The sequence below is a fragment of the Anarhichas minor genome, unplaced genomic scaffold (assembly GCF_050575085.1).
Source record: "Anarhichas minor isolate MPS153535 unplaced genomic scaffold, ASM5057508v1 ptg000003l, whole genome shotgun sequence".
NCBI classification, from domain to species: Eukaryota; Metazoa; Chordata; class Actinopteri; order Perciformes; family Anarhichadidae; genus Anarhichas; species Anarhichas minor.
This window is the reverse complement of record NW_027466449.1, coordinates 6,718,566-6,743,207: the sequence shown is the minus strand read 5'-3', so window position 1 is coordinate 6,743,207 and position 24,642 is coordinate 6,718,566. Positions and strand designations below refer to the sequence as shown.

Here is a 24,642-nt window from a genome sequence, read left to right as displayed (position 1 = left end):
CCAATTCAGCATTAATACATTTAACACCCTGGATACATACCTTAATGACCTGTTTCTAATATTTTGTCCACTCTGTTAACAGTGAGGGTAGACAAAACAAAAAAAATACCTCTCAGTATAATGCAATTCAACAGCACCACAAACTGTATTCTCTAATATGACCATAAAGGTGAATCATCACCTCTCTAAAGTAGTTGCTTAAAAACAACATATGTGAGCACATAACCTCACAATGTCACATCGGGCCTGGTAACCAGGGGGAATTATATAGATGAAACTAATGAATATAATAAAACAAACTCAAATGATAGATTTTCACCATGTAGTTTGTACCGTATTATGTTTGGCTCTTTACTCAAGTAGTTCTTTGATAAAGATATCCAAAGTTATCGGAGTCAGTCTGTTTCTTTTTATTTGTGTTTTTTGTCTGAAGAAGAACTAGACGCCCGAAGCGTCACCAGTGGTAATCAAAACGTCCAGTGGAGCATTAAGAAAACGTACACAATAAAATTGCACAATAAAAATACAATATTTGTCTTTATACTGTGGCTGTTTCTTCTCTTACAATTCTCAAGGTCCATACAGTAGATTGGTTTGTTTATATAATGAAGGACCAGATGACAAAGTTTCTTTTTACTCCACAGAACTCACAAAAATATTCGATGTCCTAAATCCTGGTCAAAACCTCCCAAACCCATGTTTTACAGGATATATGTGGTGCAGAATTCCAAAAGAAAGCCCTCATATTCTAGTGACAACACAATATGTAACTCCTGCAAACCAAGATCTGCCACATTGTGAATTACTGCTTAGTTTTTTAAACATGAATATAATTGTTTTAAACAAGCATACCGTATATTCTTTGATAATATTACACAAGTGAAAATAACAAACAAATACCATACGAGTTGGTTGATAAACGTATTCATAGAGGAGATGTTTTACTTCTGAGACTTTTATCTCGCGATAACGGTAGTATCTCGCGATAACGGTAGTTTCTGACGATGACGCCACTCTTTGTGTATACACGTGACCTCTTTCGTCCAATCACCTTCCAGTGAACACTAGGCGAAGCGCGCGAGGGCGACGGTTTCTTTTTCTCGGAGAGCTCGTCTTTTAGTCGCTATGGCTTCGTCCGGCAAAAAACGGCGACAAAGTCACGTCAACAGCGGCTCACAGACCTCCAACAGCGTAGCGAACCTGTTCTCAAGCAGCCAGACGGGCGCCGTCGGAGTAGACGGTCGTTTTGTGGAGGGATCCATACTTCGCCTCACCATGAAAAACTTCCTGTAAGTCACTGCACCTGAGCTGTCAACTAACAACACAGACCAACGTCTTTTAACCCTTTACAGGATGTCACAGACCCCGATGATAACACTGCAACACCTTGTGCTCTCACAGGACCTATGACTACTCTGTGTTGTATCCCGGACCCAATCTCAACATGATCGTTGGAGCCAATGGAACTGGCAAGTCCAGCATCGTGTGTGCCATCTGCCTGGGTCTGGCTGGAAAGACTGCTATCCTGGGCAGAGGCGACAAGGTAAACACTGCAGCACCACAAACCTCTGGTAGATGTACTCCGAACATGAGGCCTTAATTACATAAGAGCAGTGAGTAAATACAAGGCACGATATAAGTTTAATATATTCTATCTTTTTAGCTTATAGCAGCAGCATTATGGTGTTTGAATGTCTTTCATAAGCATGTGATGGTTTGTCTTAGATCCCTGAACAAAGGTCAAGCAGTCAAATTAATATACAGTTAATTACAATTCTTACAAAACGAAATGTTTATTTTTTCTCTGCAGGTTGGGCTCTATGTGAAACGCGGGTGCAATAAAGGATTCATTGAGGTTGAACTGTGAGTTATGTGAAAGAGTTTGCAGACACACAGTGTTACTTGTATATTTTTTCCCCTTGATGTGTCTGACAACCAAACTCTTTCTTGTTATTCCAGGTACAAGACCGGTGGTAATGTAGTGATTAACAGAGAGATCCACGTGGAGAACAATCAGTCGCTGTGGATGCTGAATGGAAGACACTGCAACCAGAAAGCAGTGGAAGAAGAAGTCAAGGCGTTGCAAATCCAAGTCAGCAACCTCTGCCAGTTTCTGCCTCAGGTATGTTTGTGTCTAATAGACTAACGGCTGAGGACAGCCAGTCTAACTAGTACTGTCAAATTGTAGGATATTTGCATAGTGCAGGCGTCATATGTGTGACTGTTTTTTTAAATTCTAGATTGCCTTAAATGTTACATCCAGTATCATTTTCCTCACTGTTTTTTTTTCTGTTTCCTGTTGGTGTGGCTGGTTTGTCCTGACAGGAAAAAGTGGGAGAGTTTGCCAAGATGTCCAAAATTGAGTTGCTGGAGGCGACTGAGAAGTCAGTGGGACCACCAGAGATGTACGAGTACCATTGTGAGCTCAAAAACTTTGGCAACAAAGAACGAGAACTGGAGGTAAACATAATTGTCAAAGAATGAATGCATTTCAAAGAGTCGTAGAAAAGAAGAGTTTTTTTGATTGCTTCTCTCCTTGAACACCTCTGTAGAATTCTCCTGTTTGACTGGCACCACACAGACGTTTTTAACAAAACAATGTCACAGTTGCTCCATCCATTATCTAACTTTTTACCCATATTTAAAAGATGTAAAGGCACCATTGCAAACTTCAGGCTCTTCTAGGTTTTTCACGGTTGTTGGTGATTTGTTTCCCTTTTAGAACACTCTGAAGGAGAAGGCCGGTTTCCTGGAAAAGACCAAGCAGAGGAACGAGAGGAACAAACATGATGTGAACCGTTACTACGAAAAGAAGAGGCATCTGGACATGATTGAGTTGCTTGAAAAGAAGAAACCGTGGGTGGTGAGTGATGGAAATGAAACACTGTGTACTAGAGCGAGAATAAACAAATAAACACAGTCAGAGATTAAACTGTGTTAAGCAAACTGTATTAGCTGTGATTCTTTCCCTCTGATATTAGGAGTACGAGACCACCCGTAAGGAGTGTGAGGGCGCGAAGAAGGAGCGAGACGCCGCCAAAAAGCAGCTCTCTGCCCTGAAGCAGGCGCAGGCGCCCATGCTGAGGAAGATCCAGCTGATTGATAACCAGCTGAAGCCCACTGAGGCACAAATAAAGGCGAAGGTGAAAAATCAAATGTTATTACTCTCTGATGGGTGTAAAGCAGGGAAGGACAGCCTTTTTCATATGAAGTGCCATTTCTTTTATTTTCTTGTTAATCAGTGTGCCTTAACATTTAGTTTAATTATGACACCACATCAAAATGTATATCCCCACCGTACCTATAATTAACTTGCAAAGCAACGTTTTAAAAATGATATATGAGTACATATACTGTATATACATCGGAGTTGAAACATTTACTCGACTAACCTTTTACCAAAATTCAGCGAAAAAGGCAATGAGTACTATCCAATCAGAGGCAGTGTGGGGCGGGTCTTTGCTGCATGCAGGTGGGGGGAAAAAAAAACAATCAAGTTATCATAAATATTAAGCTGCGCAACTGCCAATGGCTGTGAAAGAGGCAATTTCTCATCGACAAAATACACTTTAGCACATTTATTGCACATGTTCCATTGGTTAAACTGTGTGTGTGTGTGTGCCTAAGGGTCCATATCCTGGTCTACAGTGTGACAGCTGCATCTAAATGAAGTAATAGGGTTAATAGGGTTGATACGTTATTTTTTGCAGTTTACTCTGAGTTAGTACTTATGATCCGTGTGTATCTATGTAGCTCAGAGGTCTAGCCATTAGCTCTCACTGATCCATCGAGTGCTCTTGAATGGTTTTATGGAGAGCCTCTTTGGGCATTTATGAGGATTTCACATGAATTGTAAGTACATTATAAATGAGAGCATTATGCTGCCCACAGAAACGCATTATAAAAAGGTTAAGACATTTTTGAACGGCACATTTGAGAATCCCGCCAGCTATTTACATTGTAGTCTGGGTTTATTTCTGAAATACATCTCTGCTGAATGTGAAGGAGTAATTAAGATGAATTAAAACCCCTTTTAGAGCAGGCTTAATGTCGTCATTAAAACGAGAGGCTCGGATTGTTGATGGTTTTCGATAGTACAATGGATACTGGAATGTAATGTTTGTGATATCATCATTATGCAACACAGGGATAATCAACGAAAATGTAGTTGTAGCCCATTTACAGAAAAACACGACAAAAAACAAACGGTTATGCATCCCTGTGGTGCATTTTTTGAATTTGCATCAGAATATAAACCATGTACTGGGCAGATTACACCAACAGACAACACAAACACGAAAAGACAACAAATTCAAACCAAAATGTAGTGAAGATCATGGGTGCTGCCGGCCGCTACATCTACACGCGCCGCCGTTGGGCACAGCAGGTGCCTTCATCAGTGTTAATTGTAAAAAGAAATGTCATTTTTGTGTGAAATGGACTCCTGACCAGCTCCCTTGTTTGACCGGTGAAGGGACTTTGACCGTGTTGTTTTTATTTCTTTCAGACTGTCGCCATCAAAGAAGCCTCTCTGAAGTGCAAACAGAAACAAGAACAGTTGGACCGAAAGCATAAAGAGGTGAGACTCTGAAAGAGGAGGAAAACCTACAACTAACATGCCACTCTACACTAAATGGACTTCTGTCTAAAATCCTGCCCCCGAGAACGTCCTCCTTTTGTATTTTTCATGGTTTATATCAATTTGTTATGTGCTTTAAGCAGTTACAGTAAAATATTTCGAACATTTTTTAAATTATTTCACTTAATTAAAAAATAACATAATCCTTGTTTTGCATCAAGTAAGAAGCGACGATAGAGGAAGTTTCCATTTCAATGATATGATTATGATACAGTCCTACTACATATAGTCTATGTCGCTGACTTTTCCTGTGTCTGAGAATAAAGTAGACTTTATCTGTCGTGCGGCTGTGTGCTGTCCATGAGGAATGATAACTCTCCCTGTTCCTCTCTACAGATAGAAGATATTAAACAGACGCAAAGGCTGAAGCAGATGGAAGAGGAAGACCACCAGAAGCGAATCAGCAACACCAGACGGACCATTGATGACTTGAAGGCAGAGCTCGCCAAAGTTGGCGACCAACCTGATGTGACTCCGCGGATCAACGCTGTGAACGTGGAGCTGAGGACCATCCGGGAGGAGAGAGCCAAGGTTGAAGGAGAGAAGGCCGACCTACGCAGGGAGAAAGACAACCTCTATGCTGAGTCCAAAAGTGAGAGTTTACCACAAACTACGCAGCGTCCTCTGAAACCAGTTTACACGAACACAATCTAATTATTTCACATAAAATGCTGCTAGCATAGGTACCAGTGTCAGTCCTGTTGAAAGTCAGTAGATTGTGTTTATTCCTTTTAATTGCCAGTGTGGGTGAGAAAGCTCAACGACATGAACAACCTGATGAATGCCAAAGAGGAGAAGCTGCGAGGACGCCACAGGGACACACACACTGCCCTCCAGTGGCTCCGAAAGAACAGAGAACTCTTTGGTGGAAACGTCCATGAGCCCATGATGCTGGTGGTGAGTCCTCGTGAGCCATGTGGTGACACTTCATTTTAACCCCACACCGTTTAGCTTTTACAAGCAGAACATAGGCATTGAATACATTGTTTATAAGACACTGTATTGTAGATAAACATCACTTAGAACACTATGTCCTTATATCTGCGTAGAACTACAGTGTACAGTGTATTATAAATCATGTATTAAATGTTCTTCTCTTAGCGGTGATTCTATACAAAACGTTTGAAAAATCATTGATTTTCTAGTAATTATTGTGATTGTGGTGCTTTTTGAATCCGTTGCATAGCCCTCATTGGTAATCCTTTCCTCGTTCCTCAGATCAATGTGAGAGATCATCGCTTTGCTAAGTTCGTGGAGAACCACATCTCATTCCACGATCTGCGGGCGTTTGTCTTCCAGAGAAAAGACGACATGGAGAAGTTCATGTTAGAGGTCGGCGATTGTCACGTTGATTCTGGGAGGAGGATGAAAATCCCTCTGAGTGCAAAGTGTCAGACAAATCTTAACTCTGTGTGTGACATCCAGTTTTTGCCATCCCCAAATTAAAAAAAAAGATTTTATCTTACCCGAACCTCAGGTCCGTGATAAGATGAACTTGAAAGTGAACTCCATTTCTGCTCCGGAGGATTCGTGCTCGAGGCGGCAGCCGTCCCGAAATATTGAGTCCCTGAGGTGAGAGGAAATGAATGGTACTTGAGGCGTCATGACTTATATAATCAGCATCAACATGTGCAAGTTTGTCTGTGAACATGACTTTTAAAGTATTTCTACGTACATCGTCATGTCTTCTTTTCTTTCTTATTCATAGGCGTTTTGGGTTCTTCACCTACTTACGCGAGATGTTCGACGCCCCTGATGAGGTGATGAGTTACCTCTGTCACCAGTACAAAGTGCATGACGTTCCTGTGGGCAATGACCAAACTAAAGCCATGATTAAAACGGTACGTTCTCCTCCCCACATTCTCCAAGTTCTCACAACACAACAGCAGAGTGTTCGAGACGTGAATGTTATTTAGAATTCTTTGGTGAACTATAATGTCGGCTTTCAAGATAAGTGGTGTAGGTTGAGGCTTGATATGTCAGTGAGGTCTGTAAAAAGGCACCATCCATTAAAACCATTGTTATTTATTTTGACCTCGTGCCTTTTTAGAGCTGTCAGAAAGTGGCATTTTTCAATTTAATTTGATTTTGATGATGAATGATTCCTTTTGTTATGTCCCAGCTGGACCACTGAGGTTCAGAGAACCTGCTTGGAGTTCATAGTGTTTCACACTGACCTCAGTCTTTGTCTTGTCATTTTCTTTCTCCCAGGTGATTGAGGAGCCCTACCTCAGGGTGTTATACACAACAGAGGAGAGGTACACATTGAAGAGGTCCCATTACTCCAACAAGATCAGCACCAGTAACTCTGCAGTGCACCCTTCCCAGTACCTCACCATCACTGTGGATGCTGAAGAGAAGCGGCTGCTGGAGCAGCAGATGAAGGTAAGGGAGAGAAACAGGAACAGATTTGGAAGCATAGCCCTGAACTTTTGTTTTTAACTTCAACCTTTCAGAAACCTGATACCTTGAGAAATATAGCTTAAGACATCTCAATATGTTAGAGTTTAGCTGAGGCAGGAGTTTAACTGTTAACCTCCACTGTGACTAGGCCTGTGAGTCGAAGTTACGAGACATAGATGAGCGGATAAAGGCCCTGCAGGCGGAAGCCGCCACACTGGATCGCCGTGATAACGAACTGTTGGCAGAGAAGAAGCACCTTTCAGAAATAAAGGGCAAAAAGAGGCAACTGGAGCAGAAGATCAGTACTAAGCAGGACAGGCAAGTCCGTCTTGAACAGTTAAAAGTCCAAACAGGCACAGAACGTTTCCCTCTGTAACGTGTAATATGTTGCCATATACTGGATGACTTGATTAGTACATTGTCTCTGTTTCCTTCCATGTGTTTAGTCTGAGGCAGATGGAGCACAGTGTTATTGACCTGCAGAAGATCGAAGAGGAAACTAAAGAGAAAATTGCGGTTGTCAATTCACAGAAAGTGTCCATTGTCGGAGTGTTCATGGCCCAAATGAAGGTATGGATCAGTGACCTGAGAACTAAGGAGCTGTATATGACTGTTGTGCATTTGATAGCTGTGGTTGCACAACATTTAGATTTAACACTGGTACTTTTCTCTTTCCCTGCATTTACCTCCCCTCTGCGTTTTCATGCTTCTGTCTTGTTCTGACTCTACCTTCTAGCAGACATTATGTCAAACGTGTATTGTTTAATTCATTAATTCTCTGTCCTCTCTGACTCCATCTTTCTTGTCTCTCCCATCGTCTGTAGCTGAGATCCAAGCTGACCATGGAGAAGGTGTACCTGGCTTTGGAGACGGTGGGTCTGATGGCTGAGAAGTCCAAGCTGGAGAATGATTGTAGAGACGGCGCCTCTGAACTTAAGACCACTGAGGTGAGTGTTTCCCTCACACTGTTATATACATCTGCCCTGCTGTGGTGTCCGTGATATTAACTCCTGTATTTTATGGCGTGTTCTTGCAGCAAGGATGCAGCCGTCTGGAGCAGAGGAAGGTGCAGCTGACGGAACAATGCAAAGGCCTGTTGAAGAGAGCAATGTCAATTTGCAAGATGCACCCTAATGAGTCATTACCTGAAGACCTTCGTAATGTAAGCGTTTATCACAGTGTTTACTTCTACATTCAGTATTATATCACTGGATAAAACACGCCTCATCACTTTCTGTGGAATATTATCCTCATCATGTGGTCCTGTCGCTGCTGTGGAAGCCTTTTGAAGGCAAAGTATGATTAATATTGGTTTGTAAGATATTCATGGTTCTTGTTTTCTAATGCAGGCTTTCAGCAAGCTGCCTGACACACTGGACGAGATCGATGCCATGCTGAATGAGGAGCGGTCCAGAGCTGAGTGCTTCACCGGCCTCAGTGAGAATGTAAGCGGAAGCTAAAGTTATTCAATCTCTACAGGAGACTGTGATCGGGCCATATAATGCTGTTTTGTTGTTATTGTTTACTTTATCCGTAGCAATTTCTTTATTGTTGGCTTTCTTGCTTTTTTGGCCAGAAGTTGTGAGTCTGACTACATGGTGGCCCCTCAGAGTGTGAATGTTTCTCATGTTGATTCTCTTGGAAGGTTGTTGACGAGTACAACAGGAGAGAGCAGGAGATCAAACATCTGGAGAAAGAGCTGGAAGACAACAGCACCGCTCTAAACGTCTACCGACAGAACATATCAGAGGTACATGGTTTGTGACTGCAGGGATTCCTCTGGGATGTTTGGGGGATCTGTGACAGCCTGGTCATCCTTTTTGTTTAACTGTGTGAACAGTGATTTCTGTATTTGTCTTCGTAGGCTAAGGAGCGCTGGCTGAACCCGCTGAAGCAGCTGGTGGAACAGATTAATGACAAGTTCAGTGATTTCTTCCGCTCCATGCAGTGTGCAGGAGAGGTTGATCTGCACTCAGAGAATGAGGTAAATGCTGTCTCACGTGGAACAACACACATAACACTAAGCGCTAATATAACTTATGCTCTTTTTAATTTTTATTCAAGATTTTTAATTATTACCCTGTTAAATGCTGTCTTTCATTGCAGGAGGAGTACGACAAGTATGGGATCCGAATTCGGGTGAAGTTCCACAGCAGCACTCAGCTCCACGAGCTGACGGCCTACCATCAGAGCGGAGGAGAGCGCAGCGTCTCCACAATGCTCTACCTCATGGCCCTGCAGGAGCTCAATCGCTGCCCCTTCAGAGTGGTGGACGAGATCAACCAGGTAGTGCTCTCTCTCTCTCTCTCTCTCTCTCTCACACACACTCACAGACACACACACACACACACAACAGCTTTTCTTCTGTGAGAATATGAACATAAAAACAGAGCTGCAAAAGTAGCATGACCTGCCCTGAGTCAGGGAAAAGAGGATTTTTGCTTCTTGTCCCACATTTTAGGATTCATGAGCCACAAATGTGCCATGCCGTGGTGCTTTAGGGTCCAAACTGCCACACAAATTAGTCCCTGGTTCTTCGGCCTCAGGCTGGGATGTGATTGATACTACTTCTCTCTTCTCTGCAGGGAATGGATCCTGTAAATGAGAGAAGAGTCTTTGACATTGTGGTCCGCACAGCCTGCAAAGAGACAACATCCCAGTACTTCTTCATCACACCCAAAGTGAGTGTTTGTACCTTTTTTAATGAGTTTGTTCAGACCATAACAAGAGATTCTTACCACATTGTGTGTGTTAGTACATATACTGTCATCCACCTCTACAGTTCCCCTCAGCTCCACAGAACAGTTTAACACCTTTCATAGTCATTGTAAAACACTTTAAAAGCCCGCTGTTTATTACCTACTCAGCACCAAACAGCAGACAGACACAGTTAGCAACTAGCTGAACATAGCAGAGAATTCAGCTATAGAGCCAGATGTTTCCCTCAGGACTTGGAGACCAAAAACATTGTTAAAAGAATAACAATAAGCAGCTCTTTGTTTTCTATATACAATATGCTGTATATATGAACTTAAAAGGTGATGACATGTCAGTGTTGTGTTCTCAGCTTGTTTCTGCTACCCCTAAAAAAAAAACAGTTATTGCAACTGTAAAATGTTTTGTGTGAATCTGTATATGTGTGTTATTATACGACCCATGCGCTCTTCATTTGAACTGAACTGAACTTTTGCTCCTGCGGTCTTTGTCTTCAGCTGCTGCAGAACCTTCAGTACGCTGACGAGATGACTGTCCTTTGTGTCCACAACGGCAGCCACATGCTTCCCCCCAAACAATGGGACGAGAAGGCGTTCATCAGACGAGGTCTCCAAAGAAAACCCCAGGCATGAACTCAGCATCTGACCTTCCCTGTTAGAATTCAATTAGTTTGAACAGTTGGAATGAAACTGATGTTTATCATTAGAAATACGTTCTGTTGAGTTGTTTTAGTTCAGATAGAATTTACAACATGAAGCTTGGAACGTGAATGTTTTAGTTGTTCTGTTGAAGGGTTTTTCACAAGCTCAACATTTGGTCCAAATTGGATGGACATTTATAAAACAGATGTACAAAAAAATTGAAATATTCATTGAGCGTATTTGTTGTTTTGTCATTTGCACATTTTTCTACTTTAATAAAATATTCTGCTGCGTCTGTTTTAAACGTGCAGGTTACAGTTATTTAGAATCTGGTTCCTGGTATGCTTTGCGTGAATACTGCTTCATCACACAATGCAGTATGAAGAAGGTAATGATATCTTTACTGGAAAAAGATACAAGTTATATTATTGTACAGGTATTTCAGACACACCTCACTACACAAAGTCCGATTCTCCCCAGAGTCGGTGGGTTTAGTTGGAGTCAGATTCTATCAGTCTGAGAATTGAATCAAAAGTTCTAGGTTTCTTTCTTTTAATTCATCCACCCAGATACCAGCTGCAATAACTGGATCATAATATGACTAAACTTCACCTGAGCTTCACTTCATGCTGTAAATGGTGCACCTCTGTAGAGCGACCCGCACTCTGATGTCTTTCTCTTGTTCCTTATCCAGCATGTCCTGCTTCCTGTACATTTACATTTAAAATGATAAATGAACACAGTTGAATTAGACTCCTGAAATGCCAACACCGTGAGGTTGCACTGCCAGGACAGGAACTTGAAGTTCATCAATAGCGACCTGTGGTCCCTAGAGACGGTCCCCTGCTGGTATAAAACCTGGTTCCTTAACCACAAGAAGTCCCTGTGGTGGTCGTAGACGGACTTTAGTTGGAGGTCGAGGCTGTCCTGTGGAGCCTGAGGTTGAGACAAGAGGGGTGCATTCCAATTCCTTGCCTTGAAATATCTTTTTACAAGTAAAGGTCAACAGTTATTCGTCATCCTGGAGGTTACCTGAGGCTCATAATTCACAACACTCCGCCGGGAGCTGGACAAAGTGGCTGTCTCATGGAGACGACTCCAGGGTTCCTCTGTTTGGGCGATATGGGTAGGCTTATTAAATGTTCTCTGTGCAATGAGAAAGGAAAATAAAATACAAATATTACAAAACATTTTTAGGGTGGGTCTAAAAGTGCTTTATATATATTAAAACAATAGTCAGGATCAAATGTGTATTTTGAAACTCATCTCCGCAAGCTAGCTAGCTGACGTTGTCCAATCAAACATGAAGCTTTTATCTGAAGGTAAACCTACCCGCTGCGTCCTGAAGCCGCTGAGAGTGAAGTCGTTTTCTAACTTTGGGGAGGGGAAAGGATCCCGACTCGACATATTTAATGACAAGACGAAGCACGGCAGATGCAAAGCATATGCTCGTGTAATGTCGTTGTAATTGCTGCTGTTATCCTCTATACGAGGAACCCTAACAGAATGTTTACAACCTGGCTTCTAAGCAACCACAAACTTCCGGTTAAACCTTTAAAAAAAATAAAAAATAAAGGTGAACACTCGATATTAAACCGGAAGTTTAATCAATTAATTAATTCAACTTTTTGTAGAAAAAAAAAAACGGACGAAAGGGCCACTCGCTAAACCTATACCTTTAAATAATTGTATACTTTTTTTTTAAACCCACCACTTTATAGGTGTGATAAGAAGCCACATATTTTTTTCTTGAAAATGAATAGTAGGCCACAGATAACGACTCACTGTCAAAATAATGCAAGCAAAAATGCTGGTAAAATACCAGTCAGCCTATTGCGTTTCAACAGTCAGCCATTAAAAGATGATTCAGAGCAAGAACAGGCACCTGAGCCAATCACCTAACAGTGTTTGTTCACCTGTTCGGAGTGAAGCCACGCCCCCAGCCGCAGCACCTGAGGACTCAGGCCAACCCTCGGCTCCTCCGCCTCCATCACTTCAGCACTGACAGGAGGCGACGATGCAGCGAGGCCACCTTTTACTGTGGTTGCTTTTTGCACAAGCCCATGCAGAGTTGCCCATGTGCAAAGAGGTGAGGAGATTCATATTGTTTTATTGTTAGCCATTTCTACATTGTGAATAACAACCCATCCAAAGCTAAAATTACTCATGAGGGTCAGTTTAGCAATTTAATGTGTTTATTAAGGTTGGATCGGTCAAATTGCTTATGGATGAGCAGTAGGGTGGAAACGTATAAATTCACCAAGATAGGCAACATTGCTGAAAATGTTGAAGGATGGCTGACCATAAGCCTCTCAAACAGCTTCACCGAGTTACAGTCTGTATGGGCCTGTTTAAGAGCTATATGTTTGTCTCTGGGTTTTAAAAATAAACACAGATGAAGAAAAGTGTACATTTAAGTTCGCACACTTCCACAGTGTTGACTTTAGCAGGACTGGTAAAAGCCTTCTTAGCATATTGTGAGTTGGAAATGAACATATGCTTCGCTAGCAAGTGTTTGAATTACATTACATTGGTCACTGGCTTCAGTTCTGCTTGTTTCAGTGTTATTATGGTTATCACACACTTGTTTTACTAGAGTTTCCATATGTTACATCCTCTGCCTTTCTCTCATTGCCCTTCTGTGTCTGTTTCTAATTTGCATACGTTTGATATTACTCAAAGCATTTCATTTTTATCAGCATACTCTGAGCTGAGTGTGTAGAACTAAGATATGCGAGCTGTAACTGAAAAGTTAGCACAAGAGACGTGTTTGTCTTGAGATTTCAGTCTATTGGGCTTATAGGTGATGATGATTTGGGGAGGAGATGAGTTTGTTTCCATGCCAGTCCATTGACCATGAAGCACAGCGGTCATTATGTCCCGTTGCCTTGGTTTCCTCATGTTTGTTAAAGGAGGCGATTAAGCTACAGCACATCCCAAGCTTTACATCAGATCCTCCCACCCAAACACACATTCATCTGATACCCCAACCACAGCTAATGTAGCAGCTCTAATTGAAAACACAGACCCAGAGGAGTGCTGCTGCTGCTGCTGCTGCTGCTCTGTTTCTGTTAACTATTAATCCCACAAGGCTGTGTGGCCTTGGACATGTCTGACTTTCCTTGGGATATTAAAGCCTGCTTTTGACAACACTGTGTGCCTGCTCAGTACTCACGACGGTGTCAGATCAACAAGATACCCTAAAATGTTATGTCACATCCCAAATTACATCATTACGGGCGGGACGGTGTTTGTCAGTCACCTACTGTCAGTATCTCCAAAAGGCGTCAAAGCACGACAGACAAATACAGCACAAGCTTTGCTCCTGAGCTCCTGCTGTACTGCGACAACACTGAAAATTGCATGTTTACAAAAGGATTGGACTAATCAGCATTTCTCCCCCCTTGGCTAAGTAAATAAACCCTGAAGGGAGTTGTACTGGTGCACATCCTTGATGAGTGAGATTAAGACAGCAGTTGGGACCTGCCTCCTGGGCAAATATTAGCCGTGACTTTTAGAAAAGAGGTTTGCCTGGTTTTGGAAAATAAATTCCAGAGGTACAAAACAATCTGGTGACCTCTTTTAATATTAGCCTCATTTGCTGTTCACATGCATGCTGACTTGCAGCTTTATGTATCATTAAAAGTATTTTTGATGCACTTTTCCCCCAGCTGTGTGAAACTAACACCTGTGTTTTGACCCTGCAGTCAGATTATCACTTTGAGTACACAGAGTGTGACCTACTTGGGTCACGATGGAGAGTGGCGGTTCCCAACAAAGCCAACACATGCACAGGCCTCCCAGATCCAGTCAAAGGCACTCAGTGCAGTGAGTGCCCTACTCTTATCTCACATTTTATACATCTTATACACTCTCTCAATCTGTGTCACAATCTTTAATGTGTAAATATTAAATTGTTGCCACACTTAATCCTCTTTATCTGTTCCTTGTTACGTTTTCCACGTCTCCATGATACATCTCCAATGTGGTTTCTTTCTTTCTTTTCCTCTTACAGCCTTCTCGTGTAGTGAGGGGGAGTTCCTCGACATGCAGTCGCAGCAATGCCAGAAGTGTGCTGTAGGTACCTACTCTCTGGGCACCGGCGTGGCCTTTGATGAGTGGGACAGCCTGCCGTCTGGTTTTGTCAACCACGGAGTGACCGCGTACGGCGGGGAAGCCCACACTGACTGCTCCAAGTCAGTATACGCCTCACTTTAAATAGTCTTCTCACTGTTTCTTAGTTCCAAGAAGCTCATCAAACTGTTTCTGCTGTCGTTGTTTCTTCAGCTCAACCTGGACACCGATGGGTGATTACGTAACCTCAAACACAGATGAGTGCACTGCAACGCTGTCCTATGCTGTGAGCCTGAAGAAACCAGGGACTGTGTCCTTTCAATATTTCTACCCTGACAGCAACATTTACTTTGAGTTCTTTGTAAGTGCTTTAAAATAACTGTTCATGTTGACAAAGATGGCTGATTTTTAGGGGTATATTTGCTCATCTGGGGTTCGTTTCTCACCTTGCTTTAGATTCAGAATGACCAGTGTCAGTCTACGGACTCAAAGAGCCGGTGGATGAAGACCACTGAGAGCAACTTTAACGAATACAGGGTTTGTCTTGTCATTTGCTGGAGAATTCAGAATGAAACAGCTCTCAGGTTTTCTCTTTTGCTGCTTTCTCATGTTCACATTCACTCTGTGCAGGTTGATCTTAACAGTGGCAACAATGTGCTGTATTGGAAAACCACTGCGTATATTCTGCAGGGTAGTGCTGTCAAACCCGTGCTGTTAAGAAACATTGGCATCTCAGGTAAGATTAACCCTATAGTGTGTCATGTGCAGCAGTTTTAAACAATTGTTCTCAGCTCCTTTTTCCTGTTTATGAAATTGACTGGTGGATGTTTCAGGGGTGGCCTTCACATCAGAGTGTTTCCATTGTAAACCTGGCACCCACAGTGCAAACACAGGGTCTGCCCGCTGTACCCCCTGCCCTGCTGAAAGCTACTCTAACAAGGGTGCTGCCATTTGCCATCAGTGTGAGCAAGACACATATGCAGGTATGCATGTTTGCATTTCTAACGCGTCATATCACTGATCAGCATGCTCTTGAACTCGTAGATACGTCTAAACTTACAATCGTTCCGTATTTGCATCTCGTCGCTCACACATGCAAGGCAGTCTGCATGCAAATGCTGTATTTACTGCTTAAGTGTGTGAGGTCTGTCTGATCTCTTATCTTAATGTGAGCGGTGTGTATTCCCTGTGTGTCCCCGCCTGTTTCTCTCTTCGCTCGGTTTCTATTTTTCCAGAGGCTGGTTCAGGGAGCTGCAAACCGAGACCTGCATGTACAAACAGTGACTACTTCTACACCCACACTCCCTGTGACTCTGAGGGAAAGGTAATCTAGAAAATGACATGGAGTGTGTGGAGGCAGAGTTTGTGGAGGTTTAGTAGTGGTGAACACAAGAGAGAGATTTCACCTTGAAAATATCCAGCAGCCATCTGGTGTAACTATTAGGTTTCTTTAAATATTGATTGTCTGCGCTGATTGTGTGCGGCACAGAGCATCTGGTGGCTTCGTTCATATATTCATGTCTGGCCTGTTGTGTGTCTCAGACTCAGCTCATGTATAAGTGGATCGAGCCAAAGATCTGCAGTGAAACTGTCGTAGGAGCCGTGAACCTGCCCGCATCAGGGGAGAAGCAGACCTGTCCCCCATGTAACCCGGGTTTCTTCGTCACCAACTCTTCTACCTGTGAACCTTGCGACAAAGGTTTCTACTCAAACGGAACAGGTGCAGAATGAGTACACTCCGTGTAAAGTATATAGAGCTGTCAAAAAGTTCCCTGTTTTATTTTCCATGTGTGCCCTCACATAATGACAGTATTTACTCACAGCCTGTACCAAGTGCCCTGTTGGCACGGAGCCAGTGGTGGGTTTTGAGTACAAATGGTGGAACACAATGCCGAGCAACATGAAGAGCGCCATCTTCCGTCGAGAGTTCGGCGACTCTGAACTCAGCACAGGTGAGAAATTCAATATTAGGCAACACAGTGCAGATTGAGAGGACAAACTCCCAGGCAGTTAAAAGACAATCAACAGCAAGATAGCACAACTGAACATCCGAAAAGTGATGAATCGAAACAGGATATGTAAGATAAGGACAAAGAGAGATAGAGAGTGAAATACACAATCGCATAAAATCACCAACAAAACAGCCCCAGCGTTCCACAAAATAATCTTAAAGTGCAAATGTCCAAAAGCTGTGAGGTTATTTTGTCAAACTAGTATTTCCAAGGTAGAAATGAATCTACACGTTCAGACTCTATGGTACTAACTTATGCTTTTCTTTTGCCTTATGTTTTGATGCTTTTAACGGTTTTATGTGAAGCACTTTGAATTGCCTTGTTGTTGAAATGTGCTATACAAATACACTTGCCTTTGATCCTAATTTAAAGTGTAAGTATGTTTGAAGAGTTATTTTAAAGATGGCGCATGTCAGCCTGAATTACTCGGTGGTTCTCCATTGCTCGAGGGATGGTGTCAGATTGTTTCTTAATATTTATTTGTAATGACAGCATGGGAGGTGGCTGGAGAGTATGTCTACACCACCCCAAGGGATCAGGACTCAGACTACCTGATGCTCACACTTGATGTCCCTGGATACAGGTGAAGTCAAACGTGTCTCTTAAAGGACATCTACACAATATCCCAGTTGGAAACGTTGATCGACATGTCCTTTGTTTCCACAGGCTGCCTCAGTCCATGGTCGAAGACAGTGAAAGGAGTGAACTTTCTCGCATCACGTTTGTCTTTGAGACCACGTGTACAGCTGACTGCAAGTTTTACTTCCTGGCGGTGAGGGGAAATGTCCCAACATATAAAGAAGGAGCGCTATCCATCAGAATGATTATGTATATATGAGGTGAGTGTATTTCTCTGCAGGGCTATAACCAGTGGAATAATGATGTGGTGGAGCAGTGGAAAGGCAGCAACAGTAAACAGTCATACTCCTACCTGATCCAGAGCAACAGCACCGCCAGCTTCACCTGGAGTTTTCAAAGAACAGAGGAACCTAACGCGGTGAGACACAATCACACATCTCCAAAATTACTCATCTATTCATCTCTTCATCAGCTTCACTCCCTCAGCCTTAAAAAAATTTAATAAAGAAGCTATTTGATTTAGCTCTTTTTATCCTCAAGCTTTAAATTTCTTAGTAAGTGCACTTTGTGTCTGAGTTCATATATGTGTATTCTTTATACATATATATTGTTATACTGTTGTCTCTGTCATTGTTTCCCTGGGTACAGACTTTGTAATTTATGGTTTTAAAGTTTACTCAGTGACAGTTCGATTTACGGGAATACGGGTAAGATAAAGTCTGACACATCCATTAGATTTGCAGGAGGGAAAGAAGATGAAGCACTACATTTAGCAACAAATACTGTGAATATATTTACAAATTATGGCTGTAAATTCCGTTTTAAATTCTCCCTAGATTATGTTATAACACACTTTTTGCCTTTGCTGATTCGTGCAGTGTTTTTGCTCTGAGAGTGAGTTTCCCCCCAGTTCTTGCACTGAACTCTAGAGGACAGTCTGGAGCTATGTGGCCACTTTGAAACACAGCACATAAACTACATGAAAACTGAGCAGAAAACAAGTGTAGACTTAGAAAAAAAAATCCCAAAACTTCTCCCTCAGGAGAGGAAATACAGCGCTGATGCTGCAAAGATCTTCTCCATCCACATCACCAATGTAATTGGAGGTGTGGCCTCTCAGTGTCGCCGCTGTGCCCTGGGCTCCGCTAAGGCCGGCTCCGCCTGTGTTCCCTGCCCACTGGGTCACTACATGGTCAATGGGACTGGAGTCTGTAAGAGCTGCCCGCCGAACACCTTCATCAGGGCCGATCAGCCTGTCGGAGAGGCCGCTTGTGTTAAGTGTGGACCAAACACACAGAGAAACAAGGTAATGGGATCAAAATCGTTTCCACTGAAGAATGTCTAACTAAATATATTGATGTGTATTTGTATGCAGGGCTGTCAAGGACACATAGGTGTTGTCCTTTGGGGTCATTATGGGATTTTGGGGCCTTTTACGAAATTAGAGGAGTTTACGTTCTACAAATACTCACAAATTATACACTTTGGGTTGGTTTTAAAGGCTGATTTTGTCTTTTTTTAGACACTATCTCTCCACATTTAACTGTTTTTTAGTTTATAAATAAATACAATAAAATAACAGAGGGTGTGCAGGGGGCTTTAAAAACAATCTGAGGGAATAAACATTCACAGAAAAAATTATTTGACATTTAAATTAATAAAGAAAATGTGATAAAATCACAAAGTTCTCCAAACCTTTTGGTGGTTTGTCAAAAATGGGGGTGTTTTGGGACCCATGACCTGAGGATTTGTAAAACCCTGACTATGGCCCTGAATGTATCTAGATCTTTATCTGCTAAAATAAGGTCTTTATTTGGGTTTCCCTCAGCCGGTACATGAGATGAGATTATTCCACTCACTGTTAACAGAATACGTACCTCTCCTTCAGGCCCACACAGCTTGTCTCAGTGACTGTGCGTTGGACGTGCAGACAAGAGGAGGCGTGCTGCTGCACTATGACTTCTCTCCTCTGTCCAACGTCACCGGCTTCCACAGCAGCCCTCGTTTCACCAGCAAAGGCCTGAGATATGTCCATCGCTTTAATTTGGGTCTGTGTGGAAAAGAGGTGAGAAGCGGTGGTCCTGATGGCTTTTGTTTTTTAGTCAAATTTAGTTTGACGTTAAAACCGGCTGTGTTTCACTTACAGGGCAGAGTACCGGCTACCTGTGTGGAAAATGTGACAGAGAGTGGGAAGGAGGTCAAAGGTTACGCCTGTCAGTCCACTGTGGTTCCCTCTGACATCAGGAGTCAGAGCATGGTGTCCAGCCAGCCTTTTGTCATTGGTGACACACTCATCGGTATGGACTGAATGCCGCAGCCATCTATTGCTGTAAATGAGAGGAAATGTTTGTAATGTTTTCAAAACCAAATTTGTGGAAAAGTCTGTTCAAAATGTCCTGATATTAATTAACGGGCAACACACATTATCATTTATATGATATACTTTGTAGTCTGCTGTGATGTAGTATTTATGTTAATTTCTTCAGTGGCTCCCATTCTAGGGTCCGGGGCCCCTACAAGCTGTCACCAGCTGAATCTAAGGGGTTCTTTGAATATTACCGGGCTCCAAAATAAGAGAAATTCTGCAAAATGATGTTAATTTTTTTAACTTTTTGCCAATATAACACTCCATGGACTGAAATGTCTAAATCAATTGCCTCAAAGATGAATCCTAATGATTTTGGTGATCCTCTGACTTTTGCACCACCACGAGCAAATACTTTATGACCATAGACTGTAGTTTATGAGCAAATACCTACAAAACCCATCAGTTTCAGTGGAACTTTGTATTTAGTGCTAATAAGCAAATATTAGCACATGGACCCAATAATCTAAGTTGGTGAACATGGTAAACATTAGACCTGCTAAACATTAGCATGTAATGTTCTCACTGTGAGCCTTTTGCACACTGGAATTAACATTTAGCTCAAAGCACCACTACACCACAGGCTGTATTGTTATCGTGGCTGTAGACTCATATACTTTGCAGTTTATTATAGTGTATTAATGTAGTTTTACCTGTTCACTCTTCTAAAAATGATTTGAACAAAAGTCTAAAACGAGGCCACTCTTTGAATTGATTAAACGGCTCACTTCTTAAAGAGATATGTACTGCTTTGTGGGGTTGCTTAAATTTGGTTGCATTTCATATATCAGATAAATATGCTGATATATGTCCTCTTATTCTGAAGGTGTGACCACCGACACGACCCTGAGTAGCATCTCATCTCCAAAATGGCTGTTTCCCTCTGCGCCCGTCCTGCCAGATGTCATCTTCTATTACAAGTTAATAAGACAACTTATCATTTATTTTGTTGCATTCATCCACTGTGGTACTTTCAAATACATAGAATGGTAATAATAGTAATATAATGTATGTGATTTGATTTTAGTAATATAAAGATTTGAAGCTGGAACTTTTATCGATAGCTGAAGTAAGAAATGTAATTGAGGATCAGAAACAGTCTAAAATATATCACATTGTGGAAGTTAAGACTTTTATGTTTCCAGGTCCAGTGAGACGACTCAGGCTTGTAAACAAGGCCGGTCAGCCACCGTCAGACTGAGATGCAACCCCTCAGTGACTGAAAAACACCATATCACGCTGCCAAGGTATCTTTCACTGTGACCAAGCTCAACTTTTGACCTTACAAAACTTGTCCGGACAACATTTGATTTGACACACATACTGTATTACAACACACACATAGCCTGTCACATACTAAACTCTGATAATCTGAACTTGGAGATATTTTTCATCACCTGAATAATCTCTCTTATCTGTGTTTTTTCCTCCACAGTAACTGTTCAGAGGGGACGTGTGATGGTTGTACTTTCCACTTTCTGTGGCAGAGCCAGCATGCATGTCCACTCTGCACCAAAAACAACTACAGAGAGATTGTCAGCGCTTGCATCCAGGGAATACAGGTAGTGCTGCACAGGCATGGACATTATGACACAAATAATATTACCTCTTCGACCCCACAAATCCAATCACAGGTCTATCACAAACCTGTGTGTGTGGGGGGAAATACTTTAGATGTTCTAAAAAGTGTCAATTATGTCAGACTACATTACAGGAAAATAATTATAATTATTATAATATAATAATAATATGATATTTTATGTTGTAATTTAGCCCTTTTCACTTAAGGTACTGTAAGTGTGATACTGACACAGTGAAGCAATGGAACACACACAATATTTATTTACTTTATGGGGATATTTTTGGGCGAAGAGTTAGATGAGAAGATTGATGTCTGTCCGTTAAATATGAAGCTACAACCAGCAGCCTGTTAGCTTAGCATAAAGAATGGAAACAGTGGGAAACAGCTAGCCTGGCTCTGTCGAGTGGTACAAAATCTGCCTCCCAACACTTCTACAGCTCATTATTCCTGTAAGGAAAATACTGAAAACCTTAGGATTCAAGTAGTTAACTGATGTGTGTGAAATGTGACCAATGAAAATGTAACTATGTGTGTGTTTCAGAAAACCACCTATGTGTGGCAGCAGCCATTGCAGTGTTACGGTGGAGAGTCACTACCAGCACAAAAGGTCAGCGCTTGTGTGACTCTGGATTTCTGGCTCAAGTTTGGTGTTTCCACGGGAACGATCGCTGCTGTCCTGCTCATCTGTATCAGCTGCTATTTCTGGAAAAAGACACGCAAGTGAGACTGCTGAGCTTCACATTTCCTACGATGTTTGGTTGAAGCACTGATATGTCACAAATAAAAGATTAAAGCTAAAACCTAAGTTGATAGTTTGCAAACTACAAAGACGAGACTTATCATTCTCTGTCTGCAGGTTGCAGTATAAGTACTCCAAGCTAATGATGAGCTCTGGGGGTACAGAGTGTGAGCTGCCCACTGCAGACAGCTGTGCTATCATGGAGGGAGAGGACGCAGAGGACGACCTCATGGACCTCACTAGGAAATCCTTCTTCACCAAAATTAGGTCCTTCTCACGAGAGGTCAGTAACCCGTTCATTCACACAGACTGAGCTACTTATAAAGCAACTTCTCATGCTTTGTGTTATTACCAATGTGCTTTCAGAGGACATCCGATGGATTTGACTCAGTTCCACTAAAATCATCATCTTTATACCATCAAAGAGAGGAGGAAGACTCTGATGATGCTTAATTCAGAGGATGAACAAATGCTTCTACTAGAGTACAAAGGAAGTGTTAAACTTTAGATAAACAGCTGCAGCAGACGGAGTCACAGAAGAGTATCAATTTTATTTCGTATTATTTGTCAAACTTTAGGTTGCCAGACCTAATAGTGTAATAGAAAGTCTCCATATTGGGGATATTCTGTATTTTCAAAGCCTGATGGTGTATTTCAAAATTATATGAGAACCAAACTGTGGATTAAGTTACAACTGTTGAAGATGTGTACGGCTGTGTACATTTTACATAACTGTGAGTGTGTATTTCATTTTTTTTCCTATTTTCTTTTGTTGTTTTTTATTAGGCTATTCTGTTTTTTTTGTTTTTTTATCAGACCAGCCATTCGGTTCAGTCTTAAAACGTTATTTGGCAATATATGTATTATTTTTGCTACCACCTTTGATAACCTTTTGTGCTGCACGTAAGCTTATGATACAATCTTGCTTTATTGTGAAGTAAAGACATTTTCTACAATAAAGAAACCACAAATGTGCATTTCTAGAAATTAAGAGTAACCTCTAATGCTGCCTTCTGGTGCTCTTCCTAAGATCATATTATCACTTCAAATTGCTTATGTTATATAATACTTTGATGTTACTACTTTAAATGTGTGAATGTGTTTTAATGTGTCTTATGGAAAAGTATTTTTGTGGTTGTTTAAGTCAAGAAAAATACAATCATTGAATTTGAAATCAGGTGTACATTTTATAGATGTTTTTAATATTTACCGACAGATTCTTGAAGCTACATGTCATGATACCCATTGCAAGTCAAACATATTAGCATTAACATATGAATCTAAATGTTTCTCTTTTCTGCAATTTCACATGGAAGAATGAAAGTATTTTCCCGAAAACATTTCTTAAATATCACATCATTAAAAGCAGCGGTAAAATGTAGCTGAACATTTACTCAAGTACTGCACTCAAGTACTTTCATTAACTGCTACTGTATACCTCTACTTCACTACAATTCAGAATGAATTCTCCTTTTACATTCTGACAGCTTTAGATACTTTGCAGATTAATCTTAAACACACAACACATGTAATCATCTTGTAAAATAAAATGTATAACAGTGTATAACAGTGTCAAAAGTAATTGGCCATCTACAACATTTAAATGCTGTTTACACGTTAACGCATTAGTAATAAGAATCCAACAATATAAATAATGTATTACTGCAGGGCTATTCTGCTGCTATCTTTTTGTACTTTTACATTAGCAAAGTTTTGAATGCAAAACATTTACTTGTAATAGAGAATTCTACATGTTTTTCTGCCACTTGAACTCAAGTATAGGATCTTAATAATAATACCGCCCCTGACTGTCGTTTTATAATTGGGCCATTCCGTCTGAAATCAATCACTTTCTGAGCTCATCCCTTTTGATTTGAAAGGGCGACTACTAGCAACTTGTACCAAACCTCTTTGCTAAGGACAATTTCCCCACTGTTGATCTGCTTTTCAGTCAGGCAAGAAGTTTACCAGGCACTAGGAATCTTCAATACTATGAATCTATTTCCAGGACGAGGTCATGGCACGGCAGTTCTTATGCAACAACTGAAATAGAAGATCCGATCACACTTGAAGACACTTTGTCTTGACCTTTGATGAAATCAAAGGCTATGTCACAGTTCAGTGTGCCAGAGACTGGTGGCTTGGTGCTGTCTGTTATGTTCATGTAGCTTTATTTTATATAAATAAGTATGAGAGGGATGCCCTTTTTATTTTTGATTAATCACCTGCCCTCCCAAATGTCTGTGCACGGCCCTGTAAGACATCCTGATCAACTCCTGGTTGATTTAGGGCGATGTGCTCTCAATAATGATCCACAGAATCAGGCAATCTGGGTAGGGTAGTTGAAGTCAAATATTTATCTTTTTTGTTTTGAAAAATGTTCACACTTTTGAAATTTTTTTTGCTGACTTGGCTGTCCTTATGATATAAATTCATTTTAAATTCCAGTTTTTCATCATGTGATCATATACAAATCTGAAAACTGAAGTAATTTTTCTGATTAAACTGAAAATCATGGGCAACATGAAAGATTCATGCGTCCGACTGATCCACCCACCACATAGGCCTACTCAGAAGTCTGTTATTGCTCAATTTATAGCAGGCACACCAGACCAACTTGAAGAGATGTAAAGAAGTATCTATCTAAAATGAAAACACATCAGAGTTTGTGCAGTTTTTTAAGTTTTAGTGACAAAATAAATCACCCAATTTACCAGAAATGTTGAACTTGTGTATTACATTGTTTGATAGCTTTCTGGTGATAAAAAACAACATACTGTTATGTTTTTTTTAGACGATATCTGTGTCATGGGGTGAGGTGTCCAATATGGGTCAACTTTGAGTCTTCTTTGATGTGGTGCTTCTTGTTGACACTCTCTCATAAATATTACAT

At 41.3% G+C, this 24,642-nt stretch overlaps 3 protein-coding genes across 3 annotated transcripts; 2 read left to right on the top strand and 1 right to left on the bottom strand.

Moving 5' to 3' along the window:
* Positions 1-1,050: 1,050 nt before the first annotated feature.
* On the top strand, positions 1,051-10,696 carry smc5 (structural maintenance of chromosomes 5). Its single transcript, XM_076095241.1, has 24 exons — positions 1,051-1,289; positions 1,402-1,543; positions 1,811-1,863; positions 1,960-2,122; positions 2,326-2,460; positions 2,723-2,863; positions 2,982-3,143; positions 4,508-4,579; positions 4,976-5,231; positions 5,382-5,536; positions 5,858-5,971; positions 6,117-6,211; positions 6,348-6,480; positions 6,851-7,024; positions 7,191-7,360; positions 7,489-7,612; positions 7,867-7,989; positions 8,079-8,204; positions 8,392-8,487; positions 8,688-8,792; positions 8,907-9,026; positions 9,149-9,328; positions 9,628-9,723; positions 10,255-10,696. The coding sequence occupies exons 1-24, from the start codon at positions 1,126-1,128 to the stop codon at positions 10,387-10,389; spliced, it is 3,234 nt and encodes a 1,077-aa protein (XP_075951356.1). The 5' UTR covers positions 1,051-1,125; the 3' UTR covers positions 10,390-10,696.
* Positions 10,697-10,935: 239 nt separating this feature from the next.
* cfap276 (cilia and flagella associated protein 276) lies at positions 10,936-12,506 on the bottom strand. Its single transcript, XM_076095240.1, has 4 exons — positions 11,731-12,506; positions 11,418-11,544; positions 11,198-11,336; positions 10,936-11,105 (listed from the first exon to the last, which is right to left on the bottom strand). Exons 1-4 carry the CDS (start codon positions 11,803-11,805, stop codon positions 11,018-11,020), a joined length of 429 nt encoding a protein of 142 aa, XP_075951355.1. The 5' UTR covers positions 11,806-12,506; the 3' UTR covers positions 10,936-11,017.
* A 1,924-nt stretch (positions 12,507-14,430) lies between these two features.
* Positions 14,431-24,570, top strand: elapor1 (endosome-lysosome associated apoptosis and autophagy regulator 1). The gene is made up of 20 exons (XM_076095236.1): positions 14,431-14,594; positions 14,686-14,833; positions 14,929-15,009; positions 15,103-15,208; positions 15,306-15,455; positions 15,708-15,796; positions 16,015-16,192; positions 16,296-16,424; positions 16,977-17,067; positions 17,151-17,256; positions 17,344-17,481; positions 18,106-18,369; positions 18,952-19,128; positions 19,210-19,360; positions 20,255-20,348; positions 20,574-20,675; positions 20,864-20,990; positions 21,552-21,730; positions 21,867-22,032; positions 22,116-24,570. The coding sequence occupies exons 1-20, from the start codon at positions 14,446-14,448 to the stop codon at positions 22,200-22,202; spliced, it is 2,712 nt and encodes a 903-aa protein (XP_075951351.1). The 5' UTR covers positions 14,431-14,445; the 3' UTR covers positions 22,203-24,570.
* The last annotated feature ends 72 nt before the right edge of the window (positions 24,571-24,642 follow it).

Bases quoted from the DNA above. Each gene is read 5' to 3' on its own strand.
- smc5 (XM_076095241.1), top strand. From the start codon at position 1,126: ATGGCTTCGTCCGGCAAAAAACGGCGACAAAGTCACGTCAACAGCGGC. The intron at 7,613-7,866 runs GTATGGATCAGT...CATCGTCTGTAG, and splicing joins TGTTCATGGCCCAAATGAAG to CTGAGATCCAAGCTGACCAT. The intron at 8,488-8,687 runs GTAAGCGGAAGC...TTCTCTTGGAAG, and splicing joins TCACCGGCCTCAGTGAGAAT to GTTGTTGACGAGTACAACAG.
- cfap276 (XM_076095240.1), bottom strand. From the start codon at position 11,805: ATGTCGAGTCGGGATCCTTTCCCCTCCCCAAAGTTAGAAAACGACTTC. The intron at 11,337-11,417 runs TGACGAATAACT...TGTCTCAACCTC, and splicing joins GCCTCAGGTAACCTCCAGGA to AGGCTCCACAGGACAGCCTC. The intron at 11,106-11,197 runs GTTCCTGTCCTG...GTAAATGTACAG, and splicing joins TCGCTATTGATGAACTTCAA to GAAGCAGGACATGCTGGATA.
- elapor1 (XM_076095236.1), top strand. From the start codon at position 14,446: ATGCAGTCGCAGCAATGCCAGAAGTGTGCTGTAGGTACCTACTCTCTG. The intron at 15,209-15,305 runs GTAAGATTAACC...TGGATGTTTCAG, and splicing joins AAGAAACATTGGCATCTCAG to GGGTGGCCTTCACATCAGAG. The intron at 20,676-20,863 runs GTATCTTTCACT...TTTCCTCCACAG, and splicing joins CACCATATCACGCTGCCAAG to TAACTGTTCAGAGGGGACGT.